At 50.4% G+C, this 15,959-nt stretch overlaps 1 protein-coding gene across 1 annotated transcript in view; it reads right to left on the minus strand.

The window, feature by feature from the left end:
- Positions 1-15,959, minus strand: part of LOC111146558 (thyroglobulin) — a 238,337-nt gene that overhangs the window by 207,357 nt on the left and 15,021 nt on the right. Inside the window, exons 9-16 of the mRNA XM_022502145.1 lie at positions 12,573-13,667; positions 11,566-12,153; positions 7,389-7,628; positions 5,143-5,280; positions 4,697-4,774; positions 4,006-4,118; positions 1,562-1,664; positions 368-568 (exon numbers count right to left, since the gene is read on the minus strand). Of these exons, the coding sequence (XP_022357853.1) occupies positions 368-568; positions 1,562-1,664; positions 4,006-4,118; positions 4,697-4,774; positions 5,143-5,280; positions 7,389-7,628; positions 11,566-12,153; positions 12,573-13,667 (2,556 nt within the window). The remainder of the gene's footprint in view (positions 1-367; positions 569-1,561; positions 1,665-4,005; positions 4,119-4,696; positions 4,775-5,142; positions 5,281-7,388; positions 7,629-11,565; positions 12,154-12,572; positions 13,668-15,959) is intronic.

Consider the following 15,959-nt stretch of genomic DNA (forward strand, 5'->3'; position numbering starts at 1 on the left):
CATCCTCACTGAGATCCTGCCATCAGGCCCCCTTCCCCACTCGAGGATGGGGAGACCAAGACCCTGAACCCCCAGCAGACTAGCACCCCAGTTCTGAGATACCAGCTCTGGGGATCCCTGCCCAGACCCTCCTGGACTTCAGCTGCAGGGCTGAGCACTCTTAGGAAGTAGACACAAGTTTTGGCATCATGAGAATCCACTGCCCCCGCACCCCTCAGCCCCTCGCCATCGCCCCTCCCGCCCCCACTCCTCTGGCGCCTGGGAGTCCTCCCCAGCTTGTGTGAAGGAAGAGATGAGCAGCAGCTCCCCCCACCCCAGCACCCCACCCCCAGCAGCCCAGGGAGCACCTCCCAGGGTCACAGCTTACTCTCACAGGCCGGCTGGCTCCCAGCCACACGGGTCCCAGGCACCTCCTCTCCGCTGTCCAGGACACACCAGCAGATGCCTCGGGCTGGGTCACACTGCACAGGGGAAAATCCTCCATCCTCTGCCCTGCAGGCTGGGGCAGAGCCTGAGCTGGCTCTCCTGGATGGGACCCCACTCGGGAGTACTTCACAGAGGCTCGGGCCTGGACACAAAGACAAGCCCAATGGGCCCCTGGCCCACATAGCTGCCACCACTTACTGCTCCCAACTGCCACCCACTGCCACCTGCTGCCAGCCACCTGCTGGGCCCTCCAGGGTCTGGGGCTGTCTTCTCGCTGTGGGGCTAGACTGGGATAGGGCAAAGACTGGGCCTTGGTCAGGTCGGTACTCCCCCTACACACACACACACACACACACACACACGTGCACGCACACACATGCACGCATACTGCTGTCACAGAATGTGGCATCTTTAAGGAGACTGAACAAGTGGGGGAGGTAATTACAGTGCAGAGTGAAAAGGGGAGGGGGACAATGTGCAGCATCGTCTGGGAGCCCGCTGAAATCACTGCCCTCCGCCCTGGAAGGGAGGCCAGTCTGGAAGGACTGATGCATGGTCTGAGTAGGAATTAGCCGGGGAGGGCACAAGGGCAGGTGGCTGAACCAGAGCACGTGAAGACCCGGAGGAAGAGAGCATCCTCCTTCTTGAAAAGTCTGACTACAGTTTATAACACCCGGTCCTGAGAGCAGAAAATGCAACAAAGGAGAGAAGCAGAGGGAGGTGTAAGATGCACACACCGCCCCCTACCCCGGGGCCAATGAGTCACGGTGCGGCGCTTGGGCCCTGAGGACCCCGGGGAGGCAGAGAAGGGACATCAGCCCCTTTGCAGTTTGGGGACATCATCTTGACTTCACCGTGGAAAGCAGACTGTAGGGCCAAGCTGGCAGCTGAGGGACCAGGCAGGGGCCGGTGTGGCATCTGCAACACATAGCCAGTGCCCCCAGAAAGCCCCAGAGCCACTGCATCTGGGACCATGCTGGTCTGCGCTTCTTGGTTCCTCCCTCCCAAAGAAGCCACTGTGCCTCTTTCACAGAAGAGGAACCTGAGGCTCAGCGAGGGGAGAAGCTTCCAGGGCCATGGAACAGGGAGCCAGTGCTCATGGCAGGCAGGGGCAAGGGGAGAGGCAACCACTCACATGGGACGCTGTTGTTCATGCTGGGAGGCGTGCCCACCCCTGAGGCTGGGTCCACACACCAGCGGCCGGCCTCCAACTCCTGCAGCCTGGCAAACTCTCCTGTCTGAGACAAAGCCAAGGGCACGTCACCCCAGGGAAGATGCTACTGCAGCCCACAGGTCAGCAGGCAGACATCCAGAATGTTCCTTTCAAAGCTATGGTGATGGTTTCTCCAAAAAGAGAGGAAGACGCCATCTGCTACAGACCCTTGATGTACCTTCTTGGAATTGATGGTTACAACAATCCCATGAGGCCAGGCCCACTGTTCTCTTCTTTTAGGGTGAGAAAAACTGAGCCTCAGAGATGTGAAGGGTCAGAGCAACATCGCATAGGCAGAGAATGGCAGAGCTGGGCTGCGTCTAAACCCATCCGGCCCCCAAGCCCAGCCACTATCCTGCTTCAAGCTCCCCAGCCCAGTGCCAGAAATGATTTTCCACAAGCACCCCTAGGAGAAAGGGGGTCTGCGACACCTGAAAGAGAGAATGAAGAAACCAGTAGAAGGCAGCTACCCAGACTGTATCTGGCTGGGCCCGTCTCCCCCAGACTGTCCTGGGACCAGCTGGGGAACACCGAGCAAGGCCGTTCAATCTGCTGGGCCTCAGTTTCCCCACTAAAAGGAAAAGGAGGTAGGACTAGCCTGATGCTTGCACGCACTCCTTCTAGGAGCCTTGATGATAGAAGTTGTCCTGTCTCCTGCATCTGGTACAGAAAAGCACGAGAACCAGCAGGTGCACGGCAGAAAACCAGCCGCCCACAGCCTCCTGGCTGTCACTGAGGGCTTTCTGGGCTTCTGCTCACCACTCCTTATTTCATACTCTGCTGTGCTTGGTTCACAGGCAAGAAATGGCAGTAAGAGCACCTGACAGTAACAGGGAGCATAACCATGAGGACCACTCCGTGCCAATCCTCACCACCCCCCACGCCCAGAGTGTCACGCAGTCCCTAGGAGGCAGGGACCCTCCTGCCCCCTTTCTACGCAGACAGGCCCAGAGAGGTCAGGTGTATGCCCCTGGTTACGTAGTTTGGAAGCTATACAGGTAAGATTCAAATGCAAGGAAAACTTTGAAAACATTTTACAGGAGAAAGGCTTAAAATTGAGAACATTCTGGTCACTAATTGAACTTCTCCGAGGGAGCTAGGTCAAAGGCCCAGCCATCCAGTTGGGGCAGTGGAAGGAGTGAGTCCTGGGGCCTCCACAGGAGGCAGGCTGAGAAACCACTCCTTCAGGGCCGGCTCAGAATCGCTCTTCCCTCGGACAGAAGCTGTGGCTTCTACCTCTCCTTCTCCACAGGCTGACACTTGAACCCAGGATGGTAGAAGAGACTTCTATCCCAGCCGGAGGGGGCTGTCAGCCCAGATAAAAAGCTAAAGAGGCTAATTTCTCTGTAAACTCAGTAGTAACTGGGATCCACGTCCACAGCCCAAAAAGCAACAATAATAACGAAGAAGAAGGAAACTTTGGGGTGCCTGGATGACTCAGTTGGTTAAGTGACCACCTTTGGCTCAGATCTTGATTCTGGAGTCCCAGGGAGGACTCAGCAGGGAGTCTGCTTCTCCCTTGGCCCATCTCCCCTCTCATGCTCTCTCTCTCTCTCATCTCTCTCTTTCAAATGAATAAATAAAACCTTAAAAAATAAAACCCTTAAAAAATAATAAGGAAGCTTCTGTTCAGGGATTTGTAGTCTAACTTCTACATGGCTGACTTCCTCTGGCTTCCAGAAACCACCAGGGGCTAAGCAGAGACTGCCAACACTCAGCAAGTAAGTGGTTAAGACTCTTGTGAGAATCCTTTCTTTGCGGTTTTGCATCAGTTCCTGCAATCATCCAACAATCTGAGAAAGGTACTATTATAATGTCTTCCCTTTATAATAAGAAACAGATATGATATGGGCATAGCAATGTGGCCAAGATGACTTTGGGAAAGGCACAGGAGCAAGTATATAAGTGTAGATTATTTTGCAGTTTTCATGGAAGGTATTTCCCTGGGGCCTCAAAACAGTCCTCGCACTAGGTAGGATAAAAACATGGCCCAATCTAGGGGTCATATAAAGCAAACTGGGGCACAGAGAAGGTAAGCAAATTGCCCAAAGTCACCCAGCCAGGGTCTGCCAGGGTGAAGACGAAAGCCCAGGCCTAGAACTACCTGTGAGATTTTTTGGTTTTGTTTTTCTTGTGTGTTTGTTTTTGTCTTTGTTTTTACCTTGTTTTAAAGAATAGATATTCTCTGTTATTTTCACTATGTTATGTTCATCACCATACAGTACATCATTAGTTTTTGATGTCATGTGACTGCCTATGAGTTTTTAACTAAAACAAGTTGATTGAAAACTAGAAAAACCATCCTCAATGTGTGGGAGAAAGCTCTGGCTCCCATCTCAAAGCCTCCTAGGCCTTCAGAGCCTTACCTCTAGGCAGGTTGGGATGAACAGGTCTTCTGGAGATGGGTTTCCCTGGGATACAGCCTGTTTCCAGCTGGAAAGCAGCCCAGTGGCTCGAGATGTCTCACAGGCCGTGGGGCCTGAGGGAGAGAGACAGTGAAACTCCTAACTGACTGGCCGTGGGTGCAGGGGGAGAGCAGGGAGCCCAGGCAGGCCCTCCATTGGGGTAGATAGAGAGACCCTGCATAGATATCTGGAACCTCAGAGGAGAAGCAGGTCATGGTTGAAGGACAGAGACCCGTGGGGGAAGAGAGGTGTATCATCCTTGAATGTGATGTGGGCCTTGATGACATGGGTCTGAGCCCCAGCAGGGAGGCCGGACTCTCGGGCAGCTGTGGGATGGTTGTCAGACCGTGAGATGGCAGAAGCAGATGAACATGTCCTGGGAGCAGGTGGGAGGAAGGGGACTCCAGTCTCTTTCTCCGTGGTCGGTGACTCTCTCCTCCTAGGAAGCTAGGTGCCCAGATCAGGCAGGGCCAAGATCACAAGAGTCTTCCAGGACTGGGGATGTGGGAAAATGTGGCCCGGCTGCCCTTGGGGGCTGGTCTGAGGGCACGCTGATCCAGGAGCATCCCTAGGCTGGGTAACAACAGCAGTCACCACTGGGCTAGAGTTCCCACCACCAGGATCGGGAGAAAGCTCCTCGAGCTTCACTTACACTGGGGGACCTGTGGGGAGCGGGCAGTCAGCGAGGCAGGGACGTACTCTCCCTTCCCGTCCACACACCAGCAGTACCCTAGGAAAGAGTCAGGACTCAGAAGTTTAGAAAGTGCGTCAGAGGGGTATGTGCCCCCAAACAACTTTCCTTCTGTGCATTCACAGCAGTAGCAGCAAGTCCCACATCTAAGCCCCCTGCCCCCCGTCGATGATCACACACCCCAATCCCTCCCGCAAGGACTCACTGGACCTTCCGGCTGGTAGGTCCCAACTCCCATCGAACAGATGGGAAAACCAAAGTCAGAGACGCTAAGGGATTTGACACCCACTGCCAAAGAGGGGCCTCAGCTCACTGATCCCAGCACAAAGCCCTTTGCTCTCAATGACAAAGTGGGATGTCACTCCACCACCAACGACCCCCACCCCAGGGTGCACATCCCCGCTCACCAGTCCCGGCGTGGCACTGCATGGGCTCCCAGCCTCCCCACACATCGCACTGGGGCACGTAGGGGCCAGGCCACAGCAGGGCAGCTGCACGTGTGGACTCCCCCGGGAGAAAGCCACGTCTCTGATAGAAGTCAAGGGCTATGGTAGGGAGAGAGGGAGGGGAGCAGCAGCATGAGCCTCCAACCTGGAAGGGCCTCAGCCACGTGGGCTCTGGCCAACAGCCATGCAGCCACAAGGTCTTATCTAGGGCAGCCCAGAGAGCAGTGGTCGGCCTCCCACTGGAGCACATCTCCCAACTTGCTCCTCTCAGAGAGGGGCTCGTGGTTCCCTAGGGGAGACACCAGCAGCCCACGGTCAGGACCCCTTGGAGACCAGGACCCAGACAGTGGGTCTGACGAGCCTCTGCCTGATTCCTGGCACAGCACCTCTCGGTTCTCATGAGTGATCTTAGTGGTCAAGAGCAAGCTCCCTAAGCTCTCTGAACCAGTCTTCCCACCCGTGAAAGGGCTCTAATAATTACCCAACAGGGTAAGTGTGACATTTATGTCTAAAGATCTTGAGCACCAAGCTCGTGCCAAGCACAGCTGGGTAAAAGGATTCCCGAGTCCCTCCCCCCACCCAAGCCCGAGAACACTGCAACCACGTGTTGTTGACCAAAGACACTCTGTGACCCTCATCTCTTGTGGTCCTAGGTCTGCCCCCAGACCCTGCAGGACCTGGAGGTCTACACACAAACAGCTTCCTCTCCTCTGCGACATTAGAAACACCTCCTCTCATCTTGAAGGATTCGAGAGAAATGAGCACCCCTGGTCCTTCTCCATGGACCCTTCCTCTTTTCACTACTGCCCCAGACATGCAAAGTCAGAGCGCGCTGCTAGGTGGAGGGCAACTTCCTTAACTTAACTTCTGAAGAAAATGCCATTGTGCCATTCAATGACTAAATCCCAGGAAGTACTTCTCCCCTTCCTCTCAAGTCCCTCCCTAACCAGTGTTCACAACCACAGGAACATCAGTCCCACGTATCCCTCTGATGACATCAAATTTTGTCCAGGGACAAAATGGAAAATAACCGGTTTCTTGCCGAAAGCAGAAGTCCCTATTTCCCTGAGAAACAGAGAAAAGAAGTGTCTGACCTTGGGGAGGGGGAAGGGAGGGAGGAGAAATAAAGTGGGGACAAAAGAAGCAAGAAGGATGGTTTAGCAACACTGACTGGGCTTCCTCTATCTGTCAGGCACTGTGCCAGGCCCCATGACAGAAAGACGAACAGTACGTGGTGTCTCGTGCTCCGAAAGAGACCACGGGCATGGCAGCGAGGCAGGAAAAAAGATGGTGCTTGGAAGATTCTCAATGGGGTTTGGACACCTGAGCCCCCATCCCCAGGTGGCAGCAGCAGATATCCCTAAGGGGGAAAGCAGGGAGGCCCTGGCCTGCAGGGGTGGGGCATTGGGGAGGGGGCTCTCGTCTTGTCACGGGTGTTGTCAGGGGGAATGCCGCTTTGCTTTGTGTGACCCCAGCCCAGAGAAGCCTGGAGAGGGAAGCCACTGAGATCATCTGTCAAGGAGCAGGGAGCTCGGGATGCTTGCAATAGAGCAATTAATTGTTTGCCCTGCCCAGTTGGTGTGGGGTCAGTGAGAGGACCGAGAGAGCAGTCAGACCCTCCTGCCCCAGAGGCTTTCGGGTGGTGGAGGAAGACCAGGGGCTCTGGAATGAGACAGCCCCAGGCTCTGGGCACCAGGGATCAGTGGGGCAGGGGACAGAGGCTCATCGGGGGCCCAAACCACCCAGGCTCTGCTAGCTATTCACTGGGTTAATGTGGGCATGTGCCTGAACCCCACTTTCTGCATGTGAAAGAAATCACAGATGGTGAGCACGGCACTGATCGCATGGAACTCCTTTTTCCCCAGAGAAGTAGAGGGAAGCTTCAGAACAGACCATGAGCATTTTGGCCCAGGTCCCCTCACATTCTAGCAAGAATGTGGTTGCGTGGTGGGCTTCAGGCACCATCCGCGGTACGAAATGTGGAGACCTGTGCCCAAGTGGCTGTGCTGGTGGATTCGGGAATATATTGGAGAGATGTGCATCATTCCAGCTTTGATTGGCACACTAAACCACTTTGTCTTTTCAGGGACCCATCAGCCTGGGAAAACCTGGGCCACAAAGTCCTGAGGAGGACTGAAGGGCAGCTAACTCAAGCCCTTGCCTCCCCAACGAGCTGGAACAAGAAGCCAGAAGTACACGGAACTCACTAGACTGAGCTGCCAGACGAATGGCGTAATCGCCCCCGCTCAGAAACTTCTCTGAGAACGTCTCCCGGGGTGGAGAGAGTTGAGGAAGGGAGAGCTCCTCGTTGGTCAGCCAGATGCCTTTGGCCGCTAGGAAACTCTCTCCCAGAGGGAACCAAGAACTGTTGGAAGCCAAGACGATCTCTTCTGTTTCCTTAATAAACTTCAGGACACGAAGCTTCACCATCTCGCAAGAGCCAGGACCTGGGGGAATAAAGAGATCATGGCAGGACACTTGGACCTCTCTGAGATGCGTGTGCATATACATGTGCACACATGTCTGCCACGGCTGTTTCTTTCACCCAGCTCTTTTTACAGCCTGGAATGTTCCTTCTGTTTCATTTCTACAATTGCATTCACTCACCATTTACGGAGGACCTGCTGTGTAAGAAGATGAGTAAAACTAATGTCTATTCCCAGACATTATTCTAAGTGCATTTACATGGACAATCTGATTTAATCTATACAACAGCCCAATAAGATAATATTTTTAGCCATGTGTTATGGATGAGAAACTGAGGCATGGACAAGTCACATAACTTAAAGTCATGTAGCCTCCATCCTAGCTAACAAGTAGTTGATTCAGAATTCTAGTCTAGTCAGTATGACTCCAGAACCAGAGATCTCGACCAGCTGCCTCCAGTGGAAGGATGGAGAGCTACAGATGGATGGATGGATGGATGGATGAGTAGATAAATGGATGGATGGATGGATGCATGGGTGTGGTAGTAGATAAATGGATGGATGGATGGGTGGATGGATGGGTGGATACCAAGAGTTGAAGGGAAACATTGTAGGTTAGTAGATAATTATCCTTGCAAAGAGAAAAGAGCATGGTTCTCAGAGAATTAAATGTCAGCTGCATCACTTATTAGCTGTACAATTTTGGATAATGTGTTTAACTCTTCTGAGCTTCAGTCTGGTGATCTGTGAAACGGGGATGATTGGGGACATATTCTTCTTAAGATTTTTATAATTATTCTAAGATGTGTTGCAGGTGAAGAGTTTGGCACAGTGTCTGGCACATGTTGTCTCTAAGTTGTCACTATTAACAAAAGTCACACTGGCCATATTTATTCACAAACAACCACTTCGTAAATTCATCAGTGAATGTGTTCAGTGGGTCCTTTTGACAGCATGGAATCAGCAGAAACCCTTGACTTCTGGAATTTGACAACATTATTGCTTTCTATGGATGTTCTTGATCAAATAATCTATCCTATCAATCCCAGGGATCAGGAATCCCTGAAGTGAAAACTCCCATTTAGAAATCTTAGCTTGCTATCCATTTCTTCCAGAAAGGAATGGAAATTCTGTAACTGGACATATGAGATTTGTTTTGACACGTAAGACCTTTTAAAGTCTGGCTCAAGTTTATAATTACCTTCTTCTTCCGTCACTCCCTCCCAAGTCCCTTCCCTTCCTATGTCACTGAGCTTTTCCCCACCCCATTCCCAACAAAGCAGACCCTTTTTTGGCTGCCCTGACCTGGCACATACCATTTCCTCTATTAGGAAGGGCCTGCCACCCATTTTTGGGTGGGCAAACATCCTTCACAATTCAGAAGCTGATGCCATGCAAACCTTTACCCAACCCCCAAATCCATGAATAGCCCCAGTCTCTGGGCATATCCTCCACTGGTTTTCTGTGTTCGTACTTCCAGCGCTTCTGTTTATTATTTAGATGATGACACCTCAGTTTCCCTCACTACGCCCCTGGGAGCAGACACCACACCCTTCTTAGGATTGTCTTCCCATCATACATCACAGTGTATACAGTGGTTGTCCATAATTGCATATTACCTAAAGAAAGCAAAGTTTCAAGCAGGCTGGAGATTATGATATGGACAGGAGTTGACCTCATGCCCCTGGAGGCAGGACCATCTGTCCTGCTTACTGGTAGGAAGGTCACTGGTCACTTTATTAGTTAATGTCAGTTGCATGAATACAACCATTTAGAAGGACTCTCTGTGCACCACACCGGGCACTTCACATCGATTACTCTTACAAAGCTCACAACGACCTTTAAGGGACTTATCCATTCTTACGCAGACCTTACTGATTAAACCAAGGTTGTGACTCTGGCCACAGAGTAGTCAGTGGTAGAAACAGGGCTGAAGACCCCAGCAGAACCTGTACTGTGTCCTCTAGGCCAGCCCTTCTCAAGATTTTGGGAACATCTGAGCCTCCTGGGGAGCCTGGAGAGAGGCAGGGACCCATTCAGCAGGTGGGGTCCAGTATCCCAAATTTCGACCAGTTTCCCTAAGTGATGCTAATGCTGCTGATGAACCACACCTGGAGGGTCAAGTCTCCAAACCCCTGGTCATCAAACTCTTTGGATCATATGCCCCATCAACAAAAGAGTTTGAACGAGTGCCCCCAGAACATGTGTATTTCTTTACTTGTAAAGCAAAGACACATACGACTATAATATTATATTAGAGAAAGTTCGCTCCGCTGTTCCAGCTGTTAAAAATATGACACTGCAAAACCAGAAGCAGAACTTTAGAAGGAAAAGATAGACACTATCTGCAGATGGGAGCTCTAATACTTGCTTCCCAGCGGATCAACCTGTATCCTGGGGGCGGTCTTGGTACTCACGGGAAAGGCCTGCAGATTCGCAGCCCAGTTCAAATGCTTTGTCTGGCACTCAGGCCAAGGTGAGCAAACCTAGCTACTCAAGTGACAATGTGCTTTTGGCCTCAGCAACTCGGGCCTCAAAATTTGGATGTGAAGAGGACTAAATTCAGTGTTAAAGCATCTGAAATCATAGGAATGTACTTGTGTGGGAGACCTGACTGTTGGTATAGAGAATCTCAAAAAAAATGAAGGAGACTTTTTATACAACAGGCATGCCAATACCGATCCATTCCCTTGGAGGGTCTGCCTGCTGCTAGGACTCAGGACTTCGCCTGGGGTACTACTGTTCTTACTACACGCTCCTATGACCCAGCATTCTAAAAACCCACTTGCTGCTAAAGCCTAAATTTTGGCTAATGTCAAAATCATCTGATTGACGTTATCACGACCCAGAAAGGTGTGGAGAGTGTTGAACATTGCAAAGAGTGGACTGAGAGATTTCTTTGGCCTTGAAGAGCTGTAATATCCCCCTGTAACATTAGCAAGTGCTGGTTAGAGAGGTTCTCATTAGATAATAAGTGTTGAATCCATCTTGTTATCCTTTCAAGCTTCCAGCATGGCCTCTTGGTAATAAGACATTTTAATTTAAGATGGAGTTAGCCTCATTCTGCTCATGCCTCAGATGCCACAGCTCTCCTATAAAGTCTACCAGCCACAGAGTGGAACTCATCGACCTTCTTTGGCTGCTCGAGCTACACCAAGGAAGGCTTGCTCAGCCTGTAACTGACAGAGCATTGGTTTGAAGTTAATGTAGTTCATCGTATGATTGATTATTTAAATCAATGCCTCAAATTTGAGCTGGATGTTGTCTGTGGCAAAACATGATCTTAGGACCAAGGAAGGCTGTAAAGTAGATATGATATGGCTCTTGGCCCCCTGTAATCTCTCATAAATTAGGTAGACCTTTGGATTGAGCAACACACAATGTGATTCTATTCACAAACACCAACACCTACTGCAGTGGTGTATGGAAGTGACTTCCTTTCCATGAGCTTTGGTGTTATGGTCTGAATGCTCATGTCCACCCCCCAGAATGTATGTATTGGAGCCCTAATCCCCAAGGTGATGGTACTTGGAAGGAGGACCTTAGGGAGGTGATGAGATTTAGAAGAAGTCATGAGCATGGAGCCCTCTGGATGGGATTAGTGTCTTTACAAAAAGTTGAGGAGACCAGAGCTCTTTCTCTCTGCCATGTGAATACACAGGGAGAAAGTGGTCTTCCACAAGCCAGGCAGATGGCTCTCACTGGGAAAGGAATCTGCCAATACCTTGATCTGGGACTTGTACCCTCTGGAACTGTGAGACATGTCTGTTGGTGAAGCCACCCAGTCCGTGGTATTCTGTTACAGCAGCAAGAGCTGACTAATGCATTCGGGTGCCTCAACCACGAAAGGCAGGTTACCTGGCCATATCCGAACTTCATGCCAGCTCTGACAATATCCCCCTACCACACACCCTGCTTGTAAAAACACAGATTCAGCTCTCCACATGGCTTAACTCACATGCCGGGACCTCACTCGGTGCTGTCCGGGTGCCTTCCAGTTCGTGACCAGCCTCATTCACGCACCAGCAGCTCCGAAGGTCCAAGTGTGCCAGAGGAACGCTGAAGTCTGAGTAGGGCCCTGGGTATCGGCTGAGCTGGCCATTTATGATCTGCCAGAAGAGGTAGGGCTCCAGGAGTATGTTCCCCCCAGCCTGGGTCAGGTTGCCTTCCATCACCGCCAGTGGGACATCTTGGAAAGAAGGGTATCTCGCCAACCCCGGGAAGATGCCCTGTTGGCCAGCCTCATACAGACTTTGAATAAAGAGACGGAAGCTTCTGGAAGCTGCTTCTCGATAGCTTGTGATCTTCCTTAGCAGCTCTGGAGGGGTCAGCTCCTGGCCACTGTTGTTCTGGGCCCCCCATCGCTCATACCACTCAAAGGCCTGCTCAGGGGGGCCATCGCATTGCACGGGCCTCCACTGTCCACTGGCACTGCACTGTGGAACGTAACTGCTGGACAAGGAGGGCAGCACGCTGGAGTCAGAGCCCAGTGCTCGAGCTACCCCAAGGAAGGCTTGCTCAGCCTGTAACTGACAGGGCGTTGGGCCTGCAAGGGACAAGGAGCAGGTAGGTCAGGTGAAAAGTTCCATGAGCCCAAAAGACCAAGATGAAAACCCCTGACTATCCAAATCCTATCTAAAACTTTACACAGCCAAAGAAATCCCATCAACCGTAAATCTGTAAATAACATCTAGACCAAGAGCATCCCCAGCACCAAAGTTGCACTGTTGCAACCAGCTGTTGTCAGCTCTACAGAAAACTTTGAGCTCCTGAAGGCCAAACGAGTCCCCGTATTCACTCACCAGAATGGCTAACAGTATCAACACTTCGCTGGACAATTTGTAAGTGAATTGGCTAATTTTGCCTTTGCAGCAGTTACAACGGAATCCATTTTTTCTGCACTGCACCATGTCAGGGCCCCAAGAGAGAATCAGGATCTGTGGCTTGGATACTCAACAGACTTACATCGCTTGAGTTCTCCGGGCACACTTCGAGTTCCAGGAATAGCCTGCCCCTCGGCGTCCACGCAGTAGCACTCTGAGTTGAAACACTGGACAGGTAGGAAATGCCCCTCACTGTTACAAGAAGGGACAAACAAGCTGGCCCCAGCGGGCAGGCTGCCCGAGAGGCTTTGCATGAGAGCCCTTTCTTTCTCACACTCTGTGGGGCACCTGGGCCGTGCACCTCGAACCCTGGAGCCAGCAAGTTCTTTGCCCCGGGAATCCACACACCAGCACTCTCCAGCAAAGCACTGGACATCCTCGTAGTTTCCTTCTGCCGAGCATAGTGGGACAAAAAGGCTGCCAGGTGTCTGCTCACAGCCCTGGGAGCTGAGCACCATTTCCATCACGTCACCTAAATCCCTCGCTATGTCTTCTGGCACAGAGAGAGCCTGCTGCAGGAAGAGAAGGAATTCTGGAAGCTCCAGGAGAGAAGCAAGGAACGTCAGGGCATTTTGGTTCTCTTGCAAGTTGATCTCAAAGCCAAAGCTGTCCACAATCAGCCTATTCGTAGCATCTCCCTTCTTAGAGGCTTCAGGGGGTTCTGTGGCAGGATTTGAATCTAATCCTAAGGAGAGGGGCTTGGCGAGATGGGTCCCTCCATTCTGGAAGCCCGGGAGACCGAACTGCTGGAAAAACTGACTGAAGTTAAATGTGCCTTTTGTGCCAAGGGCTCCAGACAAGTTGAACTGGCCAACATTCACCAAAAATTTCCCTCCAAAGAGGTTTTGCTGGAGGCGCTTTGGGCCGGTGGTAAACTGAAGGGCAAGACGAGCCAGTTCTCGGGAGGGAAAAATCGCTCCAATGGCCTCTCTGAGGAGAGTTTCTAAGGCAGGAAACTGTTTATCCTGCCCTTCAACCATTGGGTGGAGAATCCCAGAGTCCACAAAGAGCTCCTTGATCAAGGGAGGGCAGGATGTGGAAAATTTGGCTACTCTTGGAGACGTCCATCTTCCCTCCTGAGCCACGAACAAGTTGTGTTGGCTGAAGTAGCCGGAGGGCCCGAAGTGAAGTCTAGACAGGGCCTGTCTCCTCTCTGAGATGCAGAATTGGTCTTCAGCTGCACAAGACAGAGCAGACAGGAGAAATGGTTTCAACATCAACAAGGAACACTGAGACCGCCCCACAGACCCTTCTGGTAGTAAGATGTCAAGCATTTCAATGAAGAACATCAACATTTTGTACCTCTGTCTCCTCTAGCCTATTATTTCTTTATTTTCTTCCCTGCCCCCACTCCCAGCAGCATCTGTGGTGGCCATTTGGGGGCATGAGTGCTCCAATTGACGTGACTCCCTCTCCTGCCTTTCACTGGAGCGTGACCCCCTACTAAGTTGAGGGTCATAGGCACTGGCCCCCTTTCTAAAAACCTGATCACACATTCACACCAAATGTCCTCTCTGTCTCCTCAGCCAGGATTCCTATCCACCCAGAACTTCAGAACAGGACGTCATTTGGAAGCAGGGTCTTGGCAGATGTAATTAGTTGAAATGAGGTCACACTGGATTCGGGTGAGCCCTAAATCCAATGATGGATGTCCTTCTAAAGCCATGTGAAAACACAGACATGCAGGGAAAAGAGCCACATGAAGATGGGGACAGAAAGCAGCTACATGCCAAAGAAGGCTGAGGGTTAGCAGCCCCCAGAACCTGGATGGGCCAAGGATGAAAGCCCTTGAGACTTCAGAGGGAGCTCAGCCCTGCTAACACCTCGATTGCAGACTCTTGGCCTCTAGACTGGGAGGGAATATGTTTCTGTTGTTTTAAGCCATCCGGTTTGTGGTCATCTGTTACAGCAGCCCTAGGAAACTAATACACCCACAAATTCCTATTTGTTTTTAATGAAATTTTTCCCTAGCATTCTCTTGTTAGAATTTTTAATGGACTTTAATACTTCACTATATGCTCTTTGCACGGCTGCCTAACCCCTCCTTGTGCGTAGGCTTGTCTAGGCTAACTAGTTTATAGGCTCTTGGAGCATAAGAACCGTAATTGAAATGCTATTAGTATTTCCTATAATAAATATTTTCCTATGTTGTAATATATAATACAATATTATATTATAGGAAATATGGAAACATTTCCTATAATATAATAATGCCCACGCAACAAACACACTTAGTACATTTTTCTAGGCTTCTTGACCTTTCCTTGAAGTTATTAATTAAACAGTGATCTGCTCAGTCAACTCCATGCATGGTTGGTCAGGTTGCTCTATCAGAATAATCTAGCTTAACTGCAATCACATTAAGGAAAAAGACTTTAAATTCAAATTCCAAGCATCTCCATCCCACAGGTGGAAACAAGTAAGTTCCATGTTTCTCCATAAAACCATATATTTTAGAGGTCCTTTTCAGCCACCCACCCACCCACCCCCAACTTTTTAAAATAACTCTTTCCCTTCGGTTCACACGGATGCCAAAAAGGAAGTCAGCCAATTTCCCTCTGTAACCAGGCAACAGAGAAAGAACAGGAACATGTGGTCAGAGAGAGAAAACAGACTGGGAACATCCGAACCCCTAACACATCCCTCAACCAGTCCATGGCTGCCTTGAATGGAAGGTATTACAGGGAGGTATGGAAGAAATAAAGTCCATGGCTTTCCTTATTCTGTTTCCAAATTGAGGGCATATCCCTTCCATTCATTTGTTATGTAGTGTTACCAAGGCAAAAGCATGCAGACATTGACTCCCTGTGGCATTCGTTTGCATGGAAATAGGACAGATACACCAGAGAGGAGAAAGTAAAAATATATGATCCCCACATTTGGTAACATTCTGGTTTTAATTTGGAAAAACCATAGTTCTCCATGTCCACCTGGAACCTGGAGGGCACAATATTCCCTAGGTTTTAAGAGAACATCAGTCTAATCATAAATACCATCAAGACAGACCTTCAAAATGTTCTTCTGCGTTCTCGCACTTGGCAGATAGAATACTACAAAACACCATGCAGAACATTCAAAATGTTAAGTTGGAGACATCGGTGACTTCACAGGAACTATTGAATGAACATGAGCATTGGATCCCTTTCGAGACTATAAAAACACTTGCCCGCTTCCTTCACTGTTTGCAATCTTGCGGAATCCATCCAGCTCCTAGGTTCCTTCCTCCTCTCCCTCACCCCTAATTCCCTTCAGGATCTTACTGGTAAGAAGGAATAGAGTCTTACTGGAGTGTCCTGTGACATTTCTCACGTCCATGCCCCTCGCCCCAGACCGCCGCTTCTACTTTCGTATCGGTCCCTATGCTGGGTTGAACAGTGTCTCCTCAAAATTCACTTCCTTCCTAGAACCTCAGAATGTGATTTTTTTTTTAATTTCTTTTCAGCGTAACAGTATTCATTTTTGCACCACA

Source organism: Enhydra lutris, unplaced genomic scaffold (assembly GCF_002288905.1).
Source record: "Enhydra lutris kenyoni isolate GAN:26980312 unplaced genomic scaffold, ASM228890v2 scaffoldscaffold14, whole genome shotgun sequence".
Classification (NCBI taxonomy): Eukaryota; Metazoa; Chordata; class Mammalia; order Carnivora; family Mustelidae; genus Enhydra; species Enhydra lutris.